The 22,796-nt window shown below is 38.3% G+C and overlaps 1 protein-coding gene across 5 annotated transcripts in view; it reads right to left on the bottom strand.

The window, feature by feature from the left end:
- Window positions 1-646: 646 nt before the first annotated feature.
- LOC132824853 (ubiquitin carboxyl-terminal hydrolase 15-like) overlaps window positions 647-22,796 on the bottom strand; it is a 114,153-nt gene continuing 92,003 nt past the window's right edge. For 3 of the 5 annotated variants that reach the window (XM_060839640.1, XM_060839641.1, XM_060839642.1), the window contains 9 exons: window positions 19,470-19,661; window positions 16,979-17,094; window positions 12,604-12,882; window positions 9,960-10,030; window positions 8,950-9,065; window positions 8,124-8,273; window positions 6,545-6,648; window positions 4,688-4,776; window positions 647-2,924 (listed from right to left, as the gene is read on the bottom strand). In XM_060839640.1, the coding sequence (XP_060695623.1) occupies window positions 2,745-2,924; window positions 4,688-4,776; window positions 6,545-6,648; window positions 8,124-8,273; window positions 8,950-9,065; window positions 9,960-10,030; window positions 12,604-12,882; window positions 16,979-17,094; window positions 19,470-19,661 (1,297 nt within the window). In that variant the 3' untranslated portion in view covers window positions 647-2,744. Of the gene's footprint in view, window positions 2,925-4,687; window positions 4,777-6,544; window positions 6,649-8,123; window positions 8,274-8,949; window positions 9,066-9,959; window positions 10,031-12,603; window positions 12,883-15,887; window positions 15,938-16,953; window positions 17,095-19,469; window positions 19,662-22,796 lie in introns of those variants that run through there. The other 2 variants (XM_060839643.1, XM_060839644.1) reach the window with 2 other exon arrangements.

Below are 22,796 nucleotides of genomic sequence, written 5' to 3'. Positions count from 1 at the left end.
TGAAAAAGGCAATAGAAGGTACAATGAGCCAAATGGCTTCCTTCTGTGCTGTAACAATTCAGTGATTCTGAGAAAATGCACTACAGAAACTCACCACTACTTCACAAACAACACCCTGCAAACTCTCCGCACATCGTCTAGTTGGACAACAGCAACAAAAAGAGTATCACCTGCAAGTTCCTCTCAATCTTCACCATCCTGACTTGGAAAATGTAGCCATTCTTTCACTGTTGCTCAAAGTCCTGTGGGTGTACTGATACCAAATGGACTGCCTTCTCCATGACAATTAGGGATTGGTAAGAAATGCCAGCCCCCCAACAACATGCACATAGACTAAAGAAAAAAAAGTTTACCCTTTGATCTCTGAATCCTGCAATTTCTACAGTGAAACTTTCTTTTGTCAATTTAAATTATAAATTTGTGCCAATTTTAACCTTCATAGGCAAATATCTCACCTTCACATAAACTGCATTAAACATTAGGATCTAAATTCTGCATCAATATGATTATACTATTCTTGAAACCCTATAAACTTCCATCTAATAACATCCTTTATGACTTCGTGTCTTTTGTTTTTATTTTTATTCATTGATAAGAATTACAATCATTGAAATAAAACTGCACGTGTGTGCAAAGTTTCCACAAATATATTTTAACAATGCTATCCATTTAAGGAAATATTAATTGAGCAAATTGTTTAACGCCAAGTATGAAACTTAGTAAACCTTTACTGAAAACATTTTGTAGTACACTATACCTATCATACCAGTGCAGTTTATATTCCCCAGTAACCAATGACAACTGAGCTTGCAGTAAGCTTTACCCAGTTATCAGGACAGAGTGGAGTGGCTAAGGCCTTGCATAACTTTATTGTAAATTTATAAACAAACATGCAAGTTTCAAATGTAAAATTAAATTAAATGAAGTGCAGTCAAACATTTACCTCAGACATGCTGGAGGTTCATGACTTCCATTTTACAAAGTAAAGGGAGAATAAAATAAAAAAAGGGCAAAATTAGACAATAGAACATCAACAATTATCAGCACTAATATCAAGTTACTCTGCAAAGCCATTTTCGACTCATACTTAACTCAACCTGGTCTAACTATAACATCTCAATAAAATAATTTACCAAGTGTGCACTCACAGAGTGAACTTATTTTATACAATACACCATTCAAATCAGTTTATAATGTGTTTTTTTTGTTTTCATTTAAAAGCAAAGACCATCATTTCCTTTATTGGCAATGGGACACGAAAGCGATCAACTTCATATAGAACAGCAATTTCTTAAGCATTATGCAGCTTCTGCCAATGGCAGTAAGAAACCAAAAAACACATCCTTTGACTTACATCAAATGGAAAGCAGCAGTTCAGAAAAAAAATCAAAATCCCACTCTAGGCTGTTGGCATCCTGGCCCCTCAAGTACAGCTCACCAATAAATTCAACTAGGTTTACCCAATAATATATACAATTGTTACTGCAACATGCAAATGGTTACTATACACAATTTAATATGCTGTAAGGCTATGGTGAATTCCAAAAAGGAATTAAAACAAAATTAACCCTCTTGCTCACTTGTTCTATTAAATTTGATAATGTAATTCATTGCTATATTGTTGCTTTTGAGCCTAGTTTTAATACAATAACTTAAGAGTTACGAAGATAGTTACATTAGGCCCTGGTCATACACCAAAAGTAAAAGAGTGCAAACCAAGTTTGCTGAACAAATGAAAATTATCCAGCACATCAATTTAATCTATTATGACATTCTATTTTTAACCCTGAGTACTGCAAGCCCATTTGCAGTTTACAAAATACGTTTTCTGTCACAGAATACCTGCAGAAACGACTTTCGGTTCATTTCTAATGCTGCACCTCACAATTATTTGGAAAGTAGAATTGAGAAGTATACGGGGACAGCTGAACATTTCTAAATCTGTTGACTTCTTGAATGAACATAGTTGTAATTTCCTTTGTTTCCTTATTTTGGTGCAGAAATGCCACTGCAGTCCTCAAAGGGTTAAAGTAGAGTTGATAAATGTTCGTAGGTAGCACACACACAAGCTTTATTCACTTCCACAATATGGGTCCATTCCACTTAGCTTATCTGGAACAGTAACCCATAATACAGGTTAATTGATGATGATCAATGGGAACTTGGAAGTCATTGCATGGCATTTTTCAATAGCCAGTTTTGTGTCTCGTCCTCGATTTTTATGGGCTTTACGATGCTTGTTTCGACAAAGATGGCAGGAGCTGTCACTGAATTAGTGATCCATTCTGTTTAAGTGCTCATGTTTGCCATTGCTTAAGCAGGGCACGTACATTGCACATTTTTCTGCTTACTTTAGTTCATGGAACAAAATCCTTACAAAAATAACTAACTTTTTTTGGGAGATGAACTATCACATTTTCAAAAACGTTGGGAGGAGTGAAGGGGGAACCATTTAATTATTTCTTATGTTTAGTGTAAAGAACAGCATACATCAGTAAGACAAATAGATTTCATGAATCATATACCGCAATTAGCTTCTAGTTGATTTTCTAATACACTTCAGCTTCAAGTAATTCACTTAAGTCTATCTCATCACGTAAAATCCAAAATGGCTTTTAGCTTGGGCTGATGTAGCACCTCTTTTCCAGATGATGTTTCGCTCTTTATTTGTGGTATGTTTCTAGCTTTCCAGTGCCTGCGGGCAGGAATCTGCATGGGAGAGTTTTGACATGGCATCATTGCTGTCAGTTTGTGTGCATGCAGTTTTCATTTTCTACATCATTCTCATTGCAGTCCTCGTCACTCTCCTGCTGGATGCCTAAAGATGTAGAGGTTTCCTTCTTGGCACTATGATCGTGTGCAAAATAGCCAGTACCACTGATTGTATCTTGTCTCTGGTAGAAGAGGACATAAGCTGCTTTTGACTGTTGGAATGAAAAAGAAAGTAGATTCATTTATTGTGAAATGCCTGCTCACATCAAATTCAGTAACCACAATTCCCTGGCCACATTTCAGCAGAATCATTGCTGTTTTGATATTTAATTATTTTACAAAATATAAAAACAGTAAACCCAAATTTTGTTTTATTAGTTCGTTTATTATAACTTCTTGGAGTTATCTGTCTTTAAATGGAAAGAAATAATCAAGCACTTTTAGCTTTTCAGCTCATGAGTAAGCCATCTGAAGACAAGAATTTTTGTTAGGCAAGGGAATAATGGGAAGAGATTGGGGATAAATACATCAAAATGATCAGAAATATATAATTGGTAGCACAAGTAAATACAAGGAATTGCAGCTGCCTTCAGATAATGCATCAGTGGCTGAATTTTCATTTAACCGTGAAGAGGTCCTGAGCTTTTAACTTCAGCCCAGGTATTTAAGTATTAAATTATGATTCAGACAGCTTTGCAAGATCAAGAGTAAATCATATAATCATTAATCTTTTGGACATGCAAGACACACCACCAGGGCAGGTAAGACTTGAAATCAGATCTTCTGGTCTAGAGGAAGGGAAAGTATCACTGTGGCTATTTCAATTGACCCAACTGAAATGCACACCCAGAGCAAGCATGTCCAGGGCAGCTGGGTCCTGAAACTGGGCCTTCTGACCCAGAGGTTGGGAGACTATCATTGCACCACAAGAGCCCCCAAACTTCCTTTAATCAATCTGTGACAACCCACTTCCAGGACAGGTGCACTTAAATTCAGAACCTTCTGGCCCAAATTACAGATATTACCACTGCAAAAGATCATTAATCTGTGTAATTATTTTAATTAACCTATTCAGACTTGCAAGAAGATGTGCAGAACAAGTGGGACAAGAAGCCAGTTCTCCTGGCCCAGTGATAAGGATGCTAGCACTACTCCACAAGAGCATCAGGAGTTCATTGCATATTAAGTGTTCTTAATTGTATGCAGGTGAGCATGAACCCCAACAGATTGAAACAATATTTGTTGTTAGTCTGCTTATGTGATGCTATAAAACAACTGAGGATGACTCCAAATCTGAACTTCTCCAATTACAGATTGATGTATAATAATGAAGGAATACAGTTTTATTGTGTGTGCCATATTTCAAATTAGATGATAAATGTGTCCATGATCTGTCAATGTATAGGATTTTTCTTAGTGACCAGGGAAACATTTATTTCTTATTACCTTTAGCACCCTGCTGTATGTAAATTAATACACTGGGCTGCATTACACTTAATTTTCTAGCAAGATTTGTCCCATTATAGAATGGTTACACTTAACAGGCAAGGTGATGTGATGCTCAAGGGCTTGCAAGATGCCAAATAAATAAGGTTCTTTATTTCTAACAAAGTATTTGGAGCATCACAAATTTGCACTGTTGGTTAGGTTAAATCAAATTTAAGCTGAAAATGTGTTGCTGGAAAAGCGCAGCAGGTCAGGCAGCATCCAAAGAGTAGGAGAATCGACGTTTCGGGCATGAGCCCTTCTTCAGGAATGCCCGAAACGTTGATTCTCCTGCTCTTTGGATGCTGCCTGACCTGCTGCGTTTTTCCAGAAACACATTTTCAGCTCTGATCTCCAGCATCTGCAGTCCTCACTTTCTCCCCTAAATCAAATTTTAAAAAACTACTTTTACAACTGTCTGTACAAACAGTTATGAATAAAATACTGGTACTCTATTATTGGGAATAGAAGTATTGGAAAAAATACTTGCCACTATTTGGTCTTCTACTGCCGATGAAACACTGGTGTCATCAAAATAGTACCACTTATTGTCATCTTTGTTCTTGGCAAAGGCTGTGTCTTTTGGATAAAGGCAAATTAGCACAACTGATGAGAGAAACTGGCTACAAATATTCTGAAATATTTTTGTATCTATTATTTAACATAATCTTTAGGTTTAAATTGTTTGCTTCAATTTTGTTTTTAAAAAAGTGCATACCATTTAAAACATCAAAATCTAAGGATCATCACAGGAAAGGCAGCCCAGGCAGCAGGCTCATTATTTTAAACTTGATAACTGCCACACAAAGGCACTTTGGCACTGAAACATACTTTTAGTAGTTCAACAAAACATCCAGGATAATGGGTGAAGTTGTAGTCACTTCACCTTTATTTTTTAGTAAAAAATGTTTACATATTCTTGAGATAAACACAAACTTAGCAGTAAGACTTCTGATACCGAAAGCTGTGCAAAAAAGCTAGCTTTGAAGTAACACTCAAACATGCAGTGCTATCGCCCACTATGAGCAATCCCCATCATAAAACAGCTTGATATTTTGAGTAATCAATGGCCTAGATCACACAGACAGCAGTGACTCCTGTGGTCTGGGACTTTTGTTGCAACAAGATGTTTAGATCTCTGGTCCAGCAAGAACACAAGCAGTAACCTTCCCAGGAACTGACCTCAAAAAAAATCAGGCAGGCTTTGGCACTGCTTCTGCTTGTACAACAACTAGGAGGTTTATACAGCACAGTATTAAACAATATCAAAAGCAATGCATCTGAAGCCAAGTGGAAGGTCAAAATTGAGACACCATAGCAAGCTGAAATGTTAATTCTAGTCAATCAACATTCAATATGATAGCTTCAGCACAGACCCAACATTTTATAAGCCAAGCATTTCAACAGAGATCTAAAATTAATGCCAATCAACAACAAATTGCATTTAATCAGTGCTTTTAAAATAGCAGATCAACGTGAAGCACTTGAGGAACAATTATAAAGCAAAGTTTGATACCAAACCACCGAAGGAAAATTTTCAGGAAGCCCAAAACCTTGATTGATGGTTACAGTTTTGTGGTATATGTTAAAGGCGAGAGAGAGAGGGGCAAGGATGCTTAGGAAGAGAATTTCAGAACTTAAGGCTTGTGCAGCCATAAATGGCTACCAATCATCAGCAATTAAAATCAGAATTCAAGGGGCCTGAAGTAAAGGAAGGACAGAGTTGGGAGGAGTAAGCTCATGAGGGATTGGAAATAAAAATGAGAATTTTAAAATCAAAACATTGACTTACATTTGTTCCTAGTTAAACAATGATCACAGGGGTAATGGGTGAATGGGACTTGGTGCCAGTTAGTACAGAGACAGAGTTTTGGATTATCTTATCACTGGCTGTGAAGGAAAGCTAACCAGTGGTGTATTGTAATAGTCAAGTTTACAAGCAACAAAGACATGAATGAGCATTTCGGATGGAGATTTTGAGTTATCCATTCTGCATGTTGGACAATTTTGAAACAGTCAAATGTTTCACCAGTAACCTAGTCAGTTGATTCCAGAGTCAACAGTCATTTTTGACAGACATCAAGATGATTGCACGATAGTTGCATGTGTTTTGCGTGCAGATCTCTTTCCCCCACTACCCTTCCTGTTCTTGCAATCAGTTCTTTATTTGAGGTAAGCAGCTAATGAAATTTACCTATTACAAGCAATTGAAACTAGAGGGAGGAAGGTGGAAGCAGATGATTTTATAACTTGAGCATTTTAATAAAGTTAATCACATTAAAATTTCATCAGTACAGATCCAATATTCTGGCCTTTGTAGAAAAAAATTCTAAATTGGAATACTTACAATGTCCTCCACCCATTCCACCATAGTGATTTGAAACAGCAATCAAGTTATATTCACAACGACCAGCATTTGGATTTATAAGAAATTCTGACATATCTAAATCACTAATGAAAACAAAGACACATTATCATTTCCTTATACACAATTCCAAAATTATATTCTATTTCAGACATTAGTTCTAAGTTTTAGACAGAATTGTTGCTCACAATAATTGTCAACTCTTATTACCCATCCATTTTTAACCCTTCCCTGTTTAAATATACAAATCTAATGCCTCAAATTATACGTAATCTAAATATCATCAGTATAAATGAGCAAATTCTACTTTATCTGTGGTTTGTCAGTAGTATAAGACATAGAAGGCGGCCTGCCACTCAATAGGATCTGTTTGATCTGATAATCCTCAACTCTACCTTTCTGCCTTTTCCCCATTCCCCTCGATTCCTTTACAGTTAAAAAAAGTTAATATCTGTGAACAGAGTGATTACTGGAGGGGGATAACTAATGAAATTCTATTCCTCTAAACTTTTCTTCTGAGAGGTTTTCATTTTTAATTCATGATCCCCCATCAATCTGAATTCCTTCTCTGTTACTGGGCTCTCTCTCTCTCTCTCTCTCTCTCTCATTATCCTTCATTAACCAACATGGTCCTGATTTTAACCAGGAGAACATTTGCTTCCCAGTCTTGTCTCTTTCCACAGTGATAGCTTAGGTCCATTCTCTCATCTCTATCAGCATTGTCCAGCAAGATCCAATGAATGTAAAAATCAAACAAGTTGATGATTTCCACATTATAGGGAATCTAATCTAATTACTGCCATAAACAGTGGCCCAGTATTTTGTGAGAAAGGGAGTAGATGCCTAAACCCTAGACAGCGCACCCACAATATCACATAGACATAATAGCAGGGAAACAGACTGTTCATTGTGCCAATATTTATGTTCCAAAAAAGTCACCTTCCACTCTTTTTCATTTTACATCTCATTCTTTTTGTGCTCATGTGTTTCTAGCTTCTCCTTAAATACACTGATGCAATTTGCCTCATTCTTTGGGGTACAGTGGTCCACAGTCTAATTACTCTATCAGGTATGGAAGTTTGTTTTGAGCTCTTTATATGTTTAGTGACTGTTTCTTATTCACATCCTTTAGATTAGATTAGATTAGATTCTCTAAGTGTGGAAACAGGCCCTTCGGCCCAAAAAGGTCCACACCAACCCTCCGACTAATGCACTTAACACCATGGGCAATTTAGCATGGCCAATTCACTTGACCTGCACATCTCTGGCTGTGGGGGGAGAATGTGCAAACTCCACACAGACAGTCACCAAAGGCTGGAATCGAACCTGGGACCCTGGTGCTGAGAGGCAGCAGTGCTAATCACTGAGCCACCGTGCCATTCTTTGGTTTTATCTCCTGCATAAGGGGAAACGCCTTTATTAAATCAACTCAAACAAAGTGGCAGCTTGTTTTACGCAGCAGAATATCTACTTTTCCATTGGATTTCACAGGACTTCAGTCAAATTCTTTTTAGATAATAATTAGGAGAGCTATGACCAGATTTAACTCACTGAGACCTACCTAATAGGAAAATCAACCAGTGTGTCCAGCTTGTCTCGCCAATAACGACTATAGGAAAATCGCTTCAAATGCACCACCAACACAGGGGGCAATGACCACAAATCTAGTTTTTTGGTGGCTTGCTGATGTTGCTTGCAGTTTGGACAGTACCTGAATAAACATACAATAAAAACCAAATCCTCTGAATTTATTGAATAGAAATTTTCAAGAAAAAACCCTTTTCTCTGATCAAGCATACTTAGGATGATGGAAAGACCTCCTAAGTTAGGACATTTTTCAATCTCTGGGTACTGCACTTGCAGTAAAATCTTCAATACCAAAGACTTATAGATTTTAAACATAAATTCTTGAAGAGAAAAACTTCACCCCAAGTACAAATAAGTCAACCTTGATATTAAATTCAAGAAAGCTATACTGTTGGAAACATCTTACACCCCACATGTAAGCAGTGCAATGTGCACAGAACAAAGGTACCTTTAATCTTCACAACCAGCTCAAGAAAATTCCAAGAGGAACAATAGCAGTTTTGAAGTTTTATTATGATCATTAACCTTAAAAGCTTCATTCCAACTGAAGCTCTGAAACTGGTTCTGATTAACAGCTTTTCACAGCGCCCATAATTAAAAATTATGCTCACTTGGTGCAATCTTTATCACCTGAACTTAGGCACAATTAGCCTTATCTATAGGTTTACAAACTTTTTTTGATTAGCAATGGTCAAATTCATTATTTGACTGAATAAAGCCAGAACTACAAGATTTTAGACAGAATTTACATACTGGTTTAGAAATTTAAATTCTATCCAAAATGACTTAAAATTACTTACCATGGGTCCTCTGCACCCAGCTTCTCTTTAGTTGTAAAAAGTTCAATACAATCTTTTAACTTAACAAAAATTTTTTTCTGTGGCCTATATTCCATGCTTTCATGCTTCTCAAAATCCTAAATGGAGAAAAGACAAACATCTCTTATTTAGAGTTGAAAAATTATCGTAGGAAATGTTTGATCCATGACAGTACAAAAATGCTCACACTGCTTGTTTCCAATACATTATTTGTTGATATTTTTCCAATGAACAGTTAATTTCTGAAAAGTACCGGTGGTTTCCCATGACATTTGTCTTAGTAAAACAAACTATGCACATTTTAAAAATATGAAGAACAGATTGTTTCATCATGTTGTGCACTATATTAGATTAGATTACTTACAATGTGGAAACAGGCCCTTTGGCCCAACAAGTCCACAGTGACCCTCCGAAGAGCAACCCACCCAGACCCATTCTCCCACATTTACCCCTTCACCAAACACTATGGGCAATTTAGCATGGCCAATTCACCTAACCTGCGCATTGTGGGAGGAAACCGGTGCACCCTGAGAAAACCCTCACAGACACGGGGAGAATGTGCAAACTCCACACAGACAGTTGCCTGAGGTAGGAATTGAACCCTGGTCTCTGGCCCTGTGAGGCAGCAGTGCTAACCACTGAGCCACCATGCCACCCACACAGTTATTATATAGGTAGGACAGCTACCTTTTTGACGTTTTAAAAAAAAAATTTGTTGTGGCGACAAAATGTAAGTTTTCTTGGCATGTAGCTTGTGCAGTTGTTTCTAGAGTCATTATTTTAATGTTTGGTTTTGACAGAGAAACTACAATGTGGTTTGATGCCCAAGAAAGGCTAACTACACCTAGATATGGAATATAGTTTATGAAAAAATGCCTAAACCAGCATTTAAAAGGTTTCTTTCATCTTCTGTCATGCTAATTTTCTTAACCAAGTTAAAACCAAGTCTTTTGTAACCATCTTTTCCCTTACATGCCTGGTACATATTTTACCTCTGCTGCATTGTCATCGAAGTATTGCTTCTTTATTTCGGGATCCCAGTCTAATGCTAGATATGTTCGTTCTACAAATGATAAACAGAATATGCCTTAAAAATAAATTCTCAAACAAATCACTTGCAATGTATCAAAAGTTATTTCTTAATTCAAATCAGCTGACCTGGTCCGATATAACACATATAATTCACAAGAGCTCGATGGCTTACTTGGTCAAGGCAGCGGAAAATGAATGCAACAGAAATTCTCAGGTTTGTGTGACAAGCTTATCTTGACTGACGGATTGTAGGTGCAATTCTTTTATCAGTACAGTAAATAGAGTTAGCCTAGTTACCTACCTGGATTTCAAGAAGGCTTTTGACAAGGTGCCGCTCAGGAGGCTACTGAGTAAGATAAGGTGTCACAGGCAGGTTGCTAGCATGGATAGAAGCTTGGCTTCTGGCAGAGAGTGGGGATAAAAAGGTCCTTCTCAGGATGGCAGCCGGTGACAAGTGGTATTCAGCAAGGCTCAGTGTTGGGACCACAACCTTTTACTTTGTACATTAACAATCTAGTTGAAGGAACTGAAGGCATTCTGGCTAAGTTTGCAGATGATCAAAGATACATAGAGGGACAGGGGAGGCTGCAGAAAGATTTGGACAGGTTAGGAGAGTGAGCAAAGAAGTGGCAGATGGAATACAACACTGGAAAGTGTAAGATCGTGCACTTTGGTCGAAAGAAGAGGCATGGACTATTTTCTAAAGGCGGAGAAAATTCAGAAGTCTGAAGTGCAAAGATACTTGGAAGTTTAGCGCAGAATTCTCTCAAGGAAAACTTGCAGGTTGAGTCAGTAGTTAGGAAGGCAAATGCAATGACGGCACTTATTTTGAGAAGACTTGAATATTAAAGCAGGGAGGTACATCTGAGGCTCTATAAGGCTCTGGTCAGGTCAGATTTGGAGAATTGTGCACAGTTTTGTACTCCATATGTCATGAAGGATGCACTGCCATGTTCAGAGCAGTTTCATGAGAATGGCCCCAGGAATGAAAAACTTAGCATATGAGGAACTTTTGAGGACTCTGGGTTTACACTCAATGGAATATAGAAAGATGAGGATCTAATTGAAACATGCAGAACACTGAATGGTCTGGACAGAGTAGATGTTGGGAAGATGTTTCTATTGGTCGGAGAGACTAGGACTTGAGGATGCATCGTTAGAATAAAGGCAAGACCATTTAGAATGGAGATAAGCAGGAACTTCTTCAGCTGGAGAGTGGTGAATCTATGGAATTCATTGCCATAGAAGGCTGTAGAGTCCAGATCATTGAATATATTTAAGACTGAGATAGATAGATTTTTGAGCATCAAGAGGATCAAAGGTTATGGGGAGAAAGCAGAAGAAAGGGGTTGGGAAACTGATAAGCCATGGTTGAACGGCGGAGCAGATTCAAAGAGCTGAATGGAGCTGATTCAAAGGGCTAATTCCTGCTCCTGTGTCTTACAGCCTTACTATAACCATTTATTTAATCTTGCAGCTATTCCATGCACGAATGTTGGATGGCTGGTTAATTATATCTGTTACCACAAATTAGGTTCAAGCATTGGTCAAAACTTGAATTTGGCACTTAGTTTAAAAATTGACTTCTTGACATGGACAATCATATCTGACCAAAGCATACACCGAAGTGGGGAGTCAGAAACTTGAGTTTGGGATAAGATATTTCTTAAAGATGTTCGATTAAAAATGTATCAACAATAATTAAAGCTTAGTTTAATTTGCTTTAAAAAACCCTCAATTTTGAATTAATCGCTTACTCCAGAAAAGCTCATCAAACAATTAAAACCCGAATCTGCTTGTTGCTAGGCAAAGCTGGAAAAGGAACATCTTTTATGCTACAATTCATTTGTGCCGCATAGTTTATGAAAGCAAGTGCTCCTTCACTTAAAACCAACTCCGTTCCAAAATGGCCTTTTTGGTGGATTCACGGCCACAATAGTGAACTTTGTCAAAGGAGTTTGCCCCTTTTCACTTGCAGCCAATTCCCTCATGTAAATTTGAGCTGACGATCAGAGTGAGTCATGACTTTGATTTCTGATGACCTCAGGAATTACTTGGATATGAAGTGTACAAATAAACGTCAGGTTTTCACTTCTGATTGCAGTCCAGTGAGTTCTGCTGGCAAGTGGATGAGATGCCACAGCTATTAATATGAGATGAAACATGAAAACTGGCCATCAAGGCCAGGGATCAGATGACTATGGACTCAGTTGGAGCAGAATCATAGAAAAATACCGAATAGTATATAAACAGAAATAAGTTTCTGTTCAATCGTACTTTCCCACTGTCCTTCTAAAATATACTGCATTACAATTCCTGCAGCGGTGGGGCCAAAGGCAGTGGAAGTAAAATAGTTTGCTTCAGAAATGTCTCATTGCTGTAATCAGTGCTGCTACACAGCAATGACACAATGCTGTGCTTCTTGACTTCTTAGTTCATGGATAGCTATGTGGCTCCTGTGGAAGTGCCAGATGAATGGAGGAATTTAGGGCTATGTTCAGGTTTGATACAAACTAACTGGTTGGCAGCAACATGCGATAAGCTGCTGGGTGACATACTTATTACAGTGTATTGAAGAGGAAGGATTTCAACTATAATATTTACCATCAAGTCTGATTTGCCTGCTGTCTTCAAATCGGATTTGCCTGTCATCTTTGACATAATTGATATCTGTATTTCCTAAATTATTGAACTGGAATGTAAAGAGCTGTTTTTTATGTCCCTGGAACAGCTGGACTTTACAGGGGTCTTCAGTGCAGATACCATTTTCAGAATCTTCATTATCGCCTCCAACAGAGTCCTCTGATTGGCTGTTCTCATTCTCAGAAGGTAGTTCTTGATCTTGACTGGATTCATCATCTTGTTCATCTGTCTCCATTTCACCTGCTCAGAAGAGTTCACAGCAAAAAATCATTGGAATGATCTTCCTTTTAGAGACTCATATCTAATCACCATTCAAAGATAACCTGTAATGTGGCCTATTTACCACGAAGCTCTCAACTATCGATATTGAAAAGAAAGCCCCAATTGAGAAAGGTTTGAAATGATCAAAAATAGCCCTAAGATGCACTTCAAAGAAAACAAAATATTCTGAAGATAGAATTCTCTATTAAAGAATTTTGAAACTGCAGCCAAGATGTTGACTTTATTTTGGGCAGAGGTGGCAAGGGAAAGAAGAATCTTACAACCATCCTTACTATTCTAATTACCTTTGATAGGTTTTCACTAAAGCTCCACTATTGTCTGCAAAGGAGTTTAACCAAAATGATTAATCCCCATTTTGAAGAATTATTTTACAACACCATTTAAAAAAATAGGGCAGGTCAGTGTGGTTCAGTATCCACTGAGACAAATTACCAAATTTGTCAAAGCAAATTAGCAAATAGTGATCTCTATTGAATGACTTGTGCCACAGACATTTTCTCTCTCTTGAAGGAAATAATAGAGGGGAATTAGTTTGATCGAAAGTACAGAGAACATATGTAAATATGCATATATACATGCTTCTACTGTGTGAAGACTGATTAGAAATATGTATTCAAATAGGTCATTATGGCCTTTATAAAATAAGTTATTGAAGCAGCTAACTAATAGCTTATAAATTATTTTCTAATAAAGCATTAAGAAAGCTAACAAAAAGCCAATTCCTTTATAACTGTTTAAAATGAAATTAATCCATTATTGTTTCAACTCCTCTGGTTTAAATATTTTTATTGGTATATGGGTGTAGTGATACAAGGGAGAGACAAATTACAAAGGTAACTTATCAGATATGCGAGGTACTTACTTAATCCAATTACATAAAACTATATTTTATACAACTATTCAGCTTCTAAGCATTTGCTGTTGAAATATGATAATTAAAATAGCCTTTTAGAACCCCATCTAAATACAAACCGAAAAAGAGAGACAGTGATGCTATTTTGACATAAAACATAGGAGCAAGGAGCAGCCATTTGGCCTATCGGGTTTGCCCCACTATTCAATGAGATAATGCTTGATCCGATTATCCTCACTTCCACCTTCCAAAAGGAAGGAGTGTTAATAGCAGATTTCCCATTTTTTCTCTTTCATTTGTTGCATTTAAATCATTCTAAATGGTCGCAGGTTACTTAGTATGATCTTGAACTACTTCAGTATTTCATGAAAATACCTCAGTCATTATAAGGGATTACCTTTGCAGACTAAGTCTGAATAATCTGACAGATATCTCCACTCAATTAAAAAAAAGTCAAAGACAGCATTCAGCATTGGAAGGGCCACTTATGTAATGCTTTTAAGCCATTGACGTTGTACAATAATGTTTATTACAATGCATACATATATTTGCCATTCCAGTTACTGCTTTATAAATGAATCAATAATTTGATTGAAATAGTCCTCTAAATTTTACTGATGCGGCAATTTATTGTGCTGAAGGGGTGCAATAACATAAACGGAGAATACTTATTGGTACTGTTTGCAAACTCATAATGAGGGATTAGAAAATGAAGACCAAAAGAATGGAGAAAGTTAGTTTTTCTAAAAATAAAAAGATTATTAGGATTGGACTGCTCCATCATCCAACAATACATACCAGGTTGCAAAAGGAAAGTGAATCAATGTAAGTGACAAATGGAGAAGAATGTGAGGAAAGAGATGATAAAAACTGCTTTGGTAACTTCTTTCAAATATGAAATCATGGGACGTGTGAATTGTGCCTAACAAGATGCTTGGGTAGCTTGGTTGTTGAACAAAGTTCCAGACTACCTTATGGAAAGGTTGTACATAACAGCTACACATGTAAGCAATGACCAGGCAGCTGTACCAACCATAGACTGACTCTCTGATTTTGTAAATGATTATACTGAAAAACGTTGATTTCGTCCCAAGATAGAATGAAGCTGGCGACCTAGAAGATTGCTAACTGGCATTTCATCTAAATAAAAGACCCATATCCATGTTGGGATCCATATGGAGTCATTGTGGGATCAGATTGCATGTGCTCCAAAAACCACAATCTGTCATACATGGGCAATCTGCAAGAATCTGACAGAGAGCAGTGAGATAGGTTTATAATGTTCACTACACAAAACGTGGGCAGAAGCCCAGGCACAGATTGAAGACATGGAATTTGAGACGGCTTTAATGAACCTTGAAACTTCCCTTTGCTTAAAGGGGGTGATATCAAATTTGTCCCTTACTGCCGGAACTGATTTTTACAGTTGAACCTATCCAGCTGGCACAGGAAAAAGGAGAGAAAACATTTGGACTGACTGAGGTGAATAATGAAGCGTCCACTAAGGGGCAGAGTAATCTATCATTGTGCAAGGGAGGTCTCAGTCATTCTAAGAACTATATGGAAATCGTTTCTGCAAATTAAGAAAGTTGCTAAATGAATTAGAGGTTAGTTAATGCTGCTTTCAGTTTGTTTATTACAGTGATACTTCTGAGAAACTGAATTCTTGCCATGTGATCACTGTAATCATTCACTGAAAGTTTGGATTTGAAAAAAACTCAAGTCTTTGCAGGGATCATAGCAAGCTGTCTCAGGGAACTGACAGAAGTCAAACTTCCTGTTGTACTGTAAAGTTTAATGAGTTGGAATTAAGGGAGATAGTTTAGACTGGCAATGAAATATTCCAGCAGAACACTTCCACTCACCAAACAAACATTAGTTTCCACACAGATAGACATGTCTTAACAAAGAAACTGTCTAGAAATAAATTTTAAAACAGTCTGGCCCAAATCTTAAGCCCCTACTGAGAGAGAAAAAAAATTCACTGAGTGATACAAAACAAGATTCATTTAACTTACCTACAATTCTGAATGTGATAAAGCTGCCTTTTTAAAAACACGTTAGTAAATGCCAATAATTTAATTCTGAATCTTATTTATTTCACTTGCCTGTAGATCTAATCAGCCTAAATAATCAGTCAGGATTACACCATTTGACAGCCTGAATGGTACATGGATAGAAACAGAAAAGTATCAATCATGGGTAAAATTTGTCTTCTTTTGATGTAACATTTATTGGAACATTGGGTTCTGCAATTTTGGTATCAAATACAGATTATAAACTAAAATGATACCAGTGTTCTAAAGTTGCCTTTGTTTAAAAAGTTACAAAGTGTGACTACAACAATATAATCCGAGCTAACCTTCCTGTTTCCAACCTCAGTGTAAAAATCACTAACTCTGCTGCCCATTTCCTAAATTGTACAAACTTCCATTCACCTCTCATATCTATGCTTGCTGATCTATATTATCTCTTGGTTATGCAATGCTTTGATTTGATTTTCAAATCCCTCAAAGGGCTTATCCCTCTCCGATAGAATCAGAGAAAATAGGAGGAAATGTAGGTCATTTGGTCCTTCAAGCCTAGCCTGCCATTCATTATGATCATGGCTGATTACCCAACTCAGTACCCTGTTCCCACTTTCTCCCATATCTTTTGATCCCTTTAGTCCAGAAACTAAACCAAACTGCTTCTTGAAAACATTAAGTGTTTTGGCCTCCACTGCTTTTTGTGTCAAAGAATCCCACTCTCTGGGTAAAGATGTTACTCCTCATCTCAGTCCAAAATGCCGACCCTATAACCTTAGAATGTGACACAACAACATAAAACAAAACTGTGGATGCTGGAGATCTGAAACAGAAGTAGTTCTCTAATATATTCCAACCTCTCAATTCTCCAATATCTTGTTCCTCCAACTCTAGCATCATGTGTACCCTTGATATTTAAAGGTGCACCAGTGGAGGGCTCACGGAACTCCTCCCCCAAACAGCCTGCAATTCCACCTCTCTATCCTCCTGTAAAATACCTTTACACCAACCACTGAGTAATCTTATGGTCAGCTTCCCTTATAACACAATGAAAAGCCTCACAACGTTTTATTTTACACAAGGTTGTATAGCTTTTACTTGAGCACAGATTGATTTCTTGCAAGTACTATGACTAAATATTGGCATTACCAAGTTAGAAACACTTGAGTCTTACTTGGAGATCCCTCCTCATGTACACCATTTTGCCCATTGCCATTGATACCAAGGTCTTTGGAAAAACGAAGACTTTCTTCTTCTTCTTCATTTTCATTATAGGTTCTAACATAACGGCTGGAATCAAAACAGAGGAACCAAAAAAAATTTCAGAAACAGTTTATTTATTCCTGATGAATACATTTGCATCTAAAGAATGCAAAAAACATCTTAATTTGAATTTGTTCTGCTATGTCATGATTCTCAAAGAAAATCTTCCTCTTTAAACCTCTTACACCCCTAAGAAACTTAAATGTTTCAGATGATTAATTGTATTGCTGGATAAACTGCACTCAACAATGAAATATTTTTGACAGCAATCATTCTAATCGAATTCCACATCTATTTGGTTAATTTCTGCTGGATGGAAGTTCAGATGCAGCTTAAATACCCAATGTAAATTGAAAGAGTGATAGCTCAAATCTAAACCACCTAACACAAAATGAAAAAAAAAAGTTGTTGAAATTTGAAATAAAAAGCAGAAAATACAGGGAAAGCTGTGCAAAGAAAGGACAAGTTAACATTCTAGGCGTGGATGTAGGTTTGGTCGTCGAACTGGAAGGTTCGTTTTCAGACATTTCATCACCATACTAGGTAACATCTTCAGTGAGCCTCCAGATGACGCATTGGTAGTGTAGCCCACTTTCTGTTTATATGTTTGGGTTGCGTTGGGTTGATGTCATTTCCTGTGACGACATCATTTCCTGTGGTGATGTCATTTCCCATTCTTTTTCTCAGGGGTTGGATCTAAGTCAATGCGTTTGTTGATAGAGTTCCGGTTGGAATGCCATGCTTCTCGGAATTCTCGTGCGTGTCTCAATTTGGCTTATCCTAAGATAGACATGTTGTCCCAGTCAAAGTGGCGTCCTTCCTCATCCGTACCTAAGGCCACTTGTGAGTGTGTTTCAGGTATGTTTGAGTCCTGCTGAATTAGTTACTATGGCAATCATGTCTTTAGCTATCTAGGTCATTAAGCCCGAAATTCAGGACCCCTACCCACTGTTTCACTCCAACTATGTAATGCGTCTCAAACTATTTAACCAGGCATTTTGATCACCTGCCTGACTATCTAATCTGGCATATTATCTGATGTTGTCCGATTGCACAGATGATGATAGGATAGCATAGGGGGATGAGCTGAGAATAGTTCACAGGTCGGTGCAACATTGAGGGCCGAAGAACTTGTTCTGCGCTGTACTGTTCTATGCACTCCTGCAAAGTACCCTCAGATGCACTTATGACTGAAGGGTTCATAGCCAAAATGTAAAATGTTTTCTATACCATCTTTGATTTGTAGTACTTTTACTTTACCAAACATTTCCCACAAGCAATGTTGCGTCTGCGTGGGTTTCCTCCGGTTGCCTCCCACAGTCCAAAGATGTGCTGGTCAGGTGAATTGGCCATGTTAAATTGCCCATAGTGAGAGGTGCATTAGTCAGAGGGAAATGGATCTGGGTGGGTTACTCTTCGGAGGGTTGGTGTGGACTTGTTGGGCCGAAGGGCCTGTTTTCACACTGTAGAGAATCTAATCTAATCTAAAAATTTACCAACTCCAGTCCCAGAAGTCAAGTACAACTGTGTGTGCCATTATAAGCTCCTACAAATAAGCACATTCTGGTTTATTAAATGCCTTAAGAGATGTCTGTTTGCACTTTGCCATGGCAGAAGATCCAGCTATAGCTATCTATTCGATCACAGGAGAAGCAAGATTAGTGATAACACAATAAATGCAATGCCTTGAAGTACAGCATGCATCACTTGGAAGCATGATGGAGGCATATCTAACTGGGGCATTCAAGAAAGTACTGGATGACTATTTGAATTAAAGTAATGTGCAAGGGTATGGAGAAAATAAAAATTGGCAATGGGTAATGATATTAATTTAATGAGCAGCTGCAGACACATTGGACAGAATGGGCTTCTGCTGCACTTGGGATTTTGACCACAGAAAAAGCATACGAGTATGTAGATGAAACATACTTGAAAACTTAAATATTTCTAGTTTACTCTAGTAATGACATTTCAAAAGTGCTTCACCGTTTGTAGTGCTTTGGGGTGTCCTGCATTTGTAAAACGTGCCACAAATGCAAATCTTTCACTTCTTTTTAAATCTTCCTAGAAATTATACTGTCTGATTTATCTAGTTAGGTGAGTCATGGCATTAGCTGGCACTAAAAGGATAAAGATCTGCGTGATCATATTTGGTTATTTTTCTTGGCTATCAGAAATCTACTTCATTTAGGAGCTCAAGTTTATTTATAGACTTAATCAAGCCCATCAAAGGATAAACAGAAACATAAGTGACCTATAGGACAATATCCACCTAAATTAGTCTCATAATACTGTTCTCATCTTTAATCAAGTGGAAAGCCAAAACAAGTACTGAAGACTGTGTTGTTATGATAGACAAATAGAAACATTCTGAACAATGCAATCAATGATCAGATACTTACCACATTTTCATCAGTAGTAGGTTATAAAGCTTTTCTTCAGTTATGTTTCTGGGCACAGATATCATAAAGGGCTGTCCAAACAAGCACACATTACTATGGTGGCCATAGGTAGGCTGCCGATACTTCTCACGTAAATATACCGGAATCACAACATTGTCTGTGTCATCTGTCCTATTGCCAGTTACTTCAAAACTGCAACAGAAAAAATGTAGTAAAAAGTGAGGTCTGCAGATGCTGGAGATCAGAGCTGAAAATGTGTTGCTGGAAAAGCGCAGCAGGTCAGGCAGCATCCAAGGAACAGGAAATTCGACGTTTCGGGCAAAAGCCCTTCATCAGGAATGAGGAAAGTGTGTCCAGCAGACTAAGATAAAAGGTAGGGAGGAGGGACTTGGGGGAGGGGCGATGGAGATGCGATAGGTGGAAGGAGGTTAAGGTGAGGGTGATAGGCCGGAGTGGGGTGGGGGCGGAGGGGTCAGGAAGAAAATTGCAGGTTAGGAGGGCGGTGCTGAGTTCGAGGGAATCGACTGAGACAAGGTGGGGGGAGGGGAAATGAGGAAACTGGAGAAATCTGAATTCATCCCTTGTGGTTGGAGGGTTCCCAGGCGGAAGATGAGGCGCTCCAACCACAAGGGATGAACCTAGATTTCTCCAGTTTCCTCATTTCCCCTCCCCCCACCTTGTCTCAGTCGATTCCCTCGAACTCAGCACCGCCCTCCTAACCTGCAATTTTCTTCCTGACCTCTCCGCCCCCACCCCACTCCAGCCTATCACCCTCACCTTGACCTCCTTCCACCTATCATATCTCCATCGCCCCTCCCCCAAGTCCCTCCTCCCTACCTTTTATCTTAGCCTGCTGGACACACTTTCCTCATTCCTGATGAAGGGCTTTTGCCCGAAACGTCGAATTTCCTGTTCCTTGGATGCTGCCTGACCTGCTGCGCTTTTCCAGCAACACATTTTCAGCACAGAAAAAAGGTAGAGCAATATTCATAACTGTTCGACAGAAATCACTGTTCTTTTTAACGAAGTTACCATTTAATCACTTGTAAAAACTTGAAATGGCCCATAGTTAATCGTAGTTGAACAAATGAATAGTTAGCTGCTGACAAAGCAGCAGTAGCCTTAAAATGGGTGAAGCTACTGAAAGAACTTAACAAAATGATGTTAAAAATCACAACACCAGGTTATAGTTCAACAGGTTTAATTGGAAGCACACCAGTTTTCGGAGCGACGCTCCTTCATCAGGTGATAGTGGAGGGCTCGATTGTAACACAGAATTTATAGCAAAAATTTAGTGTGATGTAACTGAAATTATACATTGAAAAATTGATTGTCTGTTAAACCTTTCATCTGTTAGAATATAGTGATAGTTTCACTTCTTTCATGTGTAAATCACAAAACCTTTTTTTAAAAGTTGCATTCTCAGGTTAGCTGTTAACAATGGTGATGGCTAGACAACATGTTGAAGGTATTCGCCCCCTGTGTTCTCGTCTGTGCCATGATGTTTAGATTGATTCTAATCTAAAAAGTGAGATAACAGAGTTTTACATAAATTCATGCAGTTTTTGAGCTCAGAGTTCTACATGAATGCGTGCAGTTTTTGAGCAAAGTATAATGTAACTCTGCAAGTACAAATTCACCCCACAAAATGTGTGTGCATGTGTGTGTGTGTGTGTGTGTGTGTGTGTGTGTGTGTGTGTGTGTGAGAGAGAGAGAGAGAGTGAGTGAGTGAGAGTGAGAGTGAGAGAGAGTGAGAGTGAGAGAGAGAGAGACTCAGCCAACGTTGTCTACCTTATACGTTGCAGGCAAGGATGCCCGGAGGCATAGTACATTGGGGAAACGGACCAAAGGCTACGACAATGGATGAATGGACACCGCACAACAATCAACAGACAGGAGGGCTCCCCCTCCCAGCTGGGGAACACTTTGGTGGTCCAGGACATTCAGCCTCGGACCTTCGGGTGACCATCCTCCAAGATTGACTTTGGGACAGGGAACAGAGAAAAGTGGCAGAGCAGAGGTTGATAGCTAAGTTCAGTACCCATAGGAGGACCTCAACCGGGACCTTGGGTTCATGTCATATTACAGGTGATCACCATTGCACTACACACACACACACAGATATTCCTACACATATACACTCTCACATACACACGCACACAGGTACACACTGACGCGCACACAGGCACCCACACACACCCTTATAGACACACACTCCCACACGCACCCCCTCACAGACTCAAGACACTCTGCAGTCACCACACACACACACACCCACCCACCCCAGACAGACAAAGACCCACATGCACACCTATTTTGTGGGGTGAATTTGTACTTGCAGAGTTACATTGTACTTTGCTCAAAAACTGCACGCATTCATGTAGAACTCTGAGCTCAAAAACGGCATGAATTTATGTAAGACTCTGTTATCTCACTTTTTAGATTAGAATCAATCTAAACATCATGGCATAGACAGAGAACACAGGGGGCCAACACCTTCAACATATTGTCCACCATTGTTAACAGCTAACCCGAGAATGCAACTTTTAAAAAAGGTTTTGTGATTTACACATGAAAGAAGTGAAACTCTCACTGTATTCTAACAGATGAAAGGCTTAACAGACAATCAATTTTTCAATGTATAATTTCAGTTACATCACACTACAAATTTTTGCTATAAATTCTGTGTTAGGATTGAGCCCTCCACTATCACCTGATGAAGAAGCGTCACTCCGAAAGCTAGTGTGTTTCCAATTAAACCTGTTGGACTATAACCTGGTGTTGTGATTTTTAACTATGTACACCCCAATCCAACACTGGCATCTCCAAATCATAACAAAATGATTAACTCATTAAAATACCTTGAAACAACATTAACGCACTAAAGTAATATTGGCTGGAGGTAGTGTAACATTAGGCATAAATGTCTTTTCACTAATTGTTTAATAAACAACCTTCTGATATTTCCTTGATGTCTACCAGATTTTCGGCATTTTCAATGTAACATTTTGATAATATTGAATTTGATTGGTATGTCTGAAGCCATGAAGAGAATCTATTGCTCTGAATTGTAAAAATTGAACAGAAAATGTATATTGATATTTACAGCTTGGCAGCGACTGTCAGTTTGGATCAGGTCCTTTGCCAAAAAAGCCAGCAGATAGTGGATTCATGTTCCATTCAAGCAGCTGACATTCAAATACAATACTGAAGGAGTGCTGCATTGTTGGAGGTGATGTTCTTATTGACCTGGTCAACCTATGCTTCCTCTCAGCAAACTCACTTAATGTGAATTTACTGCTCAATTTATTGTTTCACTTTGGATCT

Source organism: Hemiscyllium ocellatum, chromosome 19, assembly GCF_020745735.1.
Source record: "Hemiscyllium ocellatum isolate sHemOce1 chromosome 19, sHemOce1.pat.X.cur, whole genome shotgun sequence".
NCBI lineage: Eukaryota > Metazoa > Chordata > Chondrichthyes > Orectolobiformes > Hemiscylliidae > Hemiscyllium > Hemiscyllium ocellatum.
This window is presented reverse-complemented; position numbering and strand designations above follow the sequence as displayed.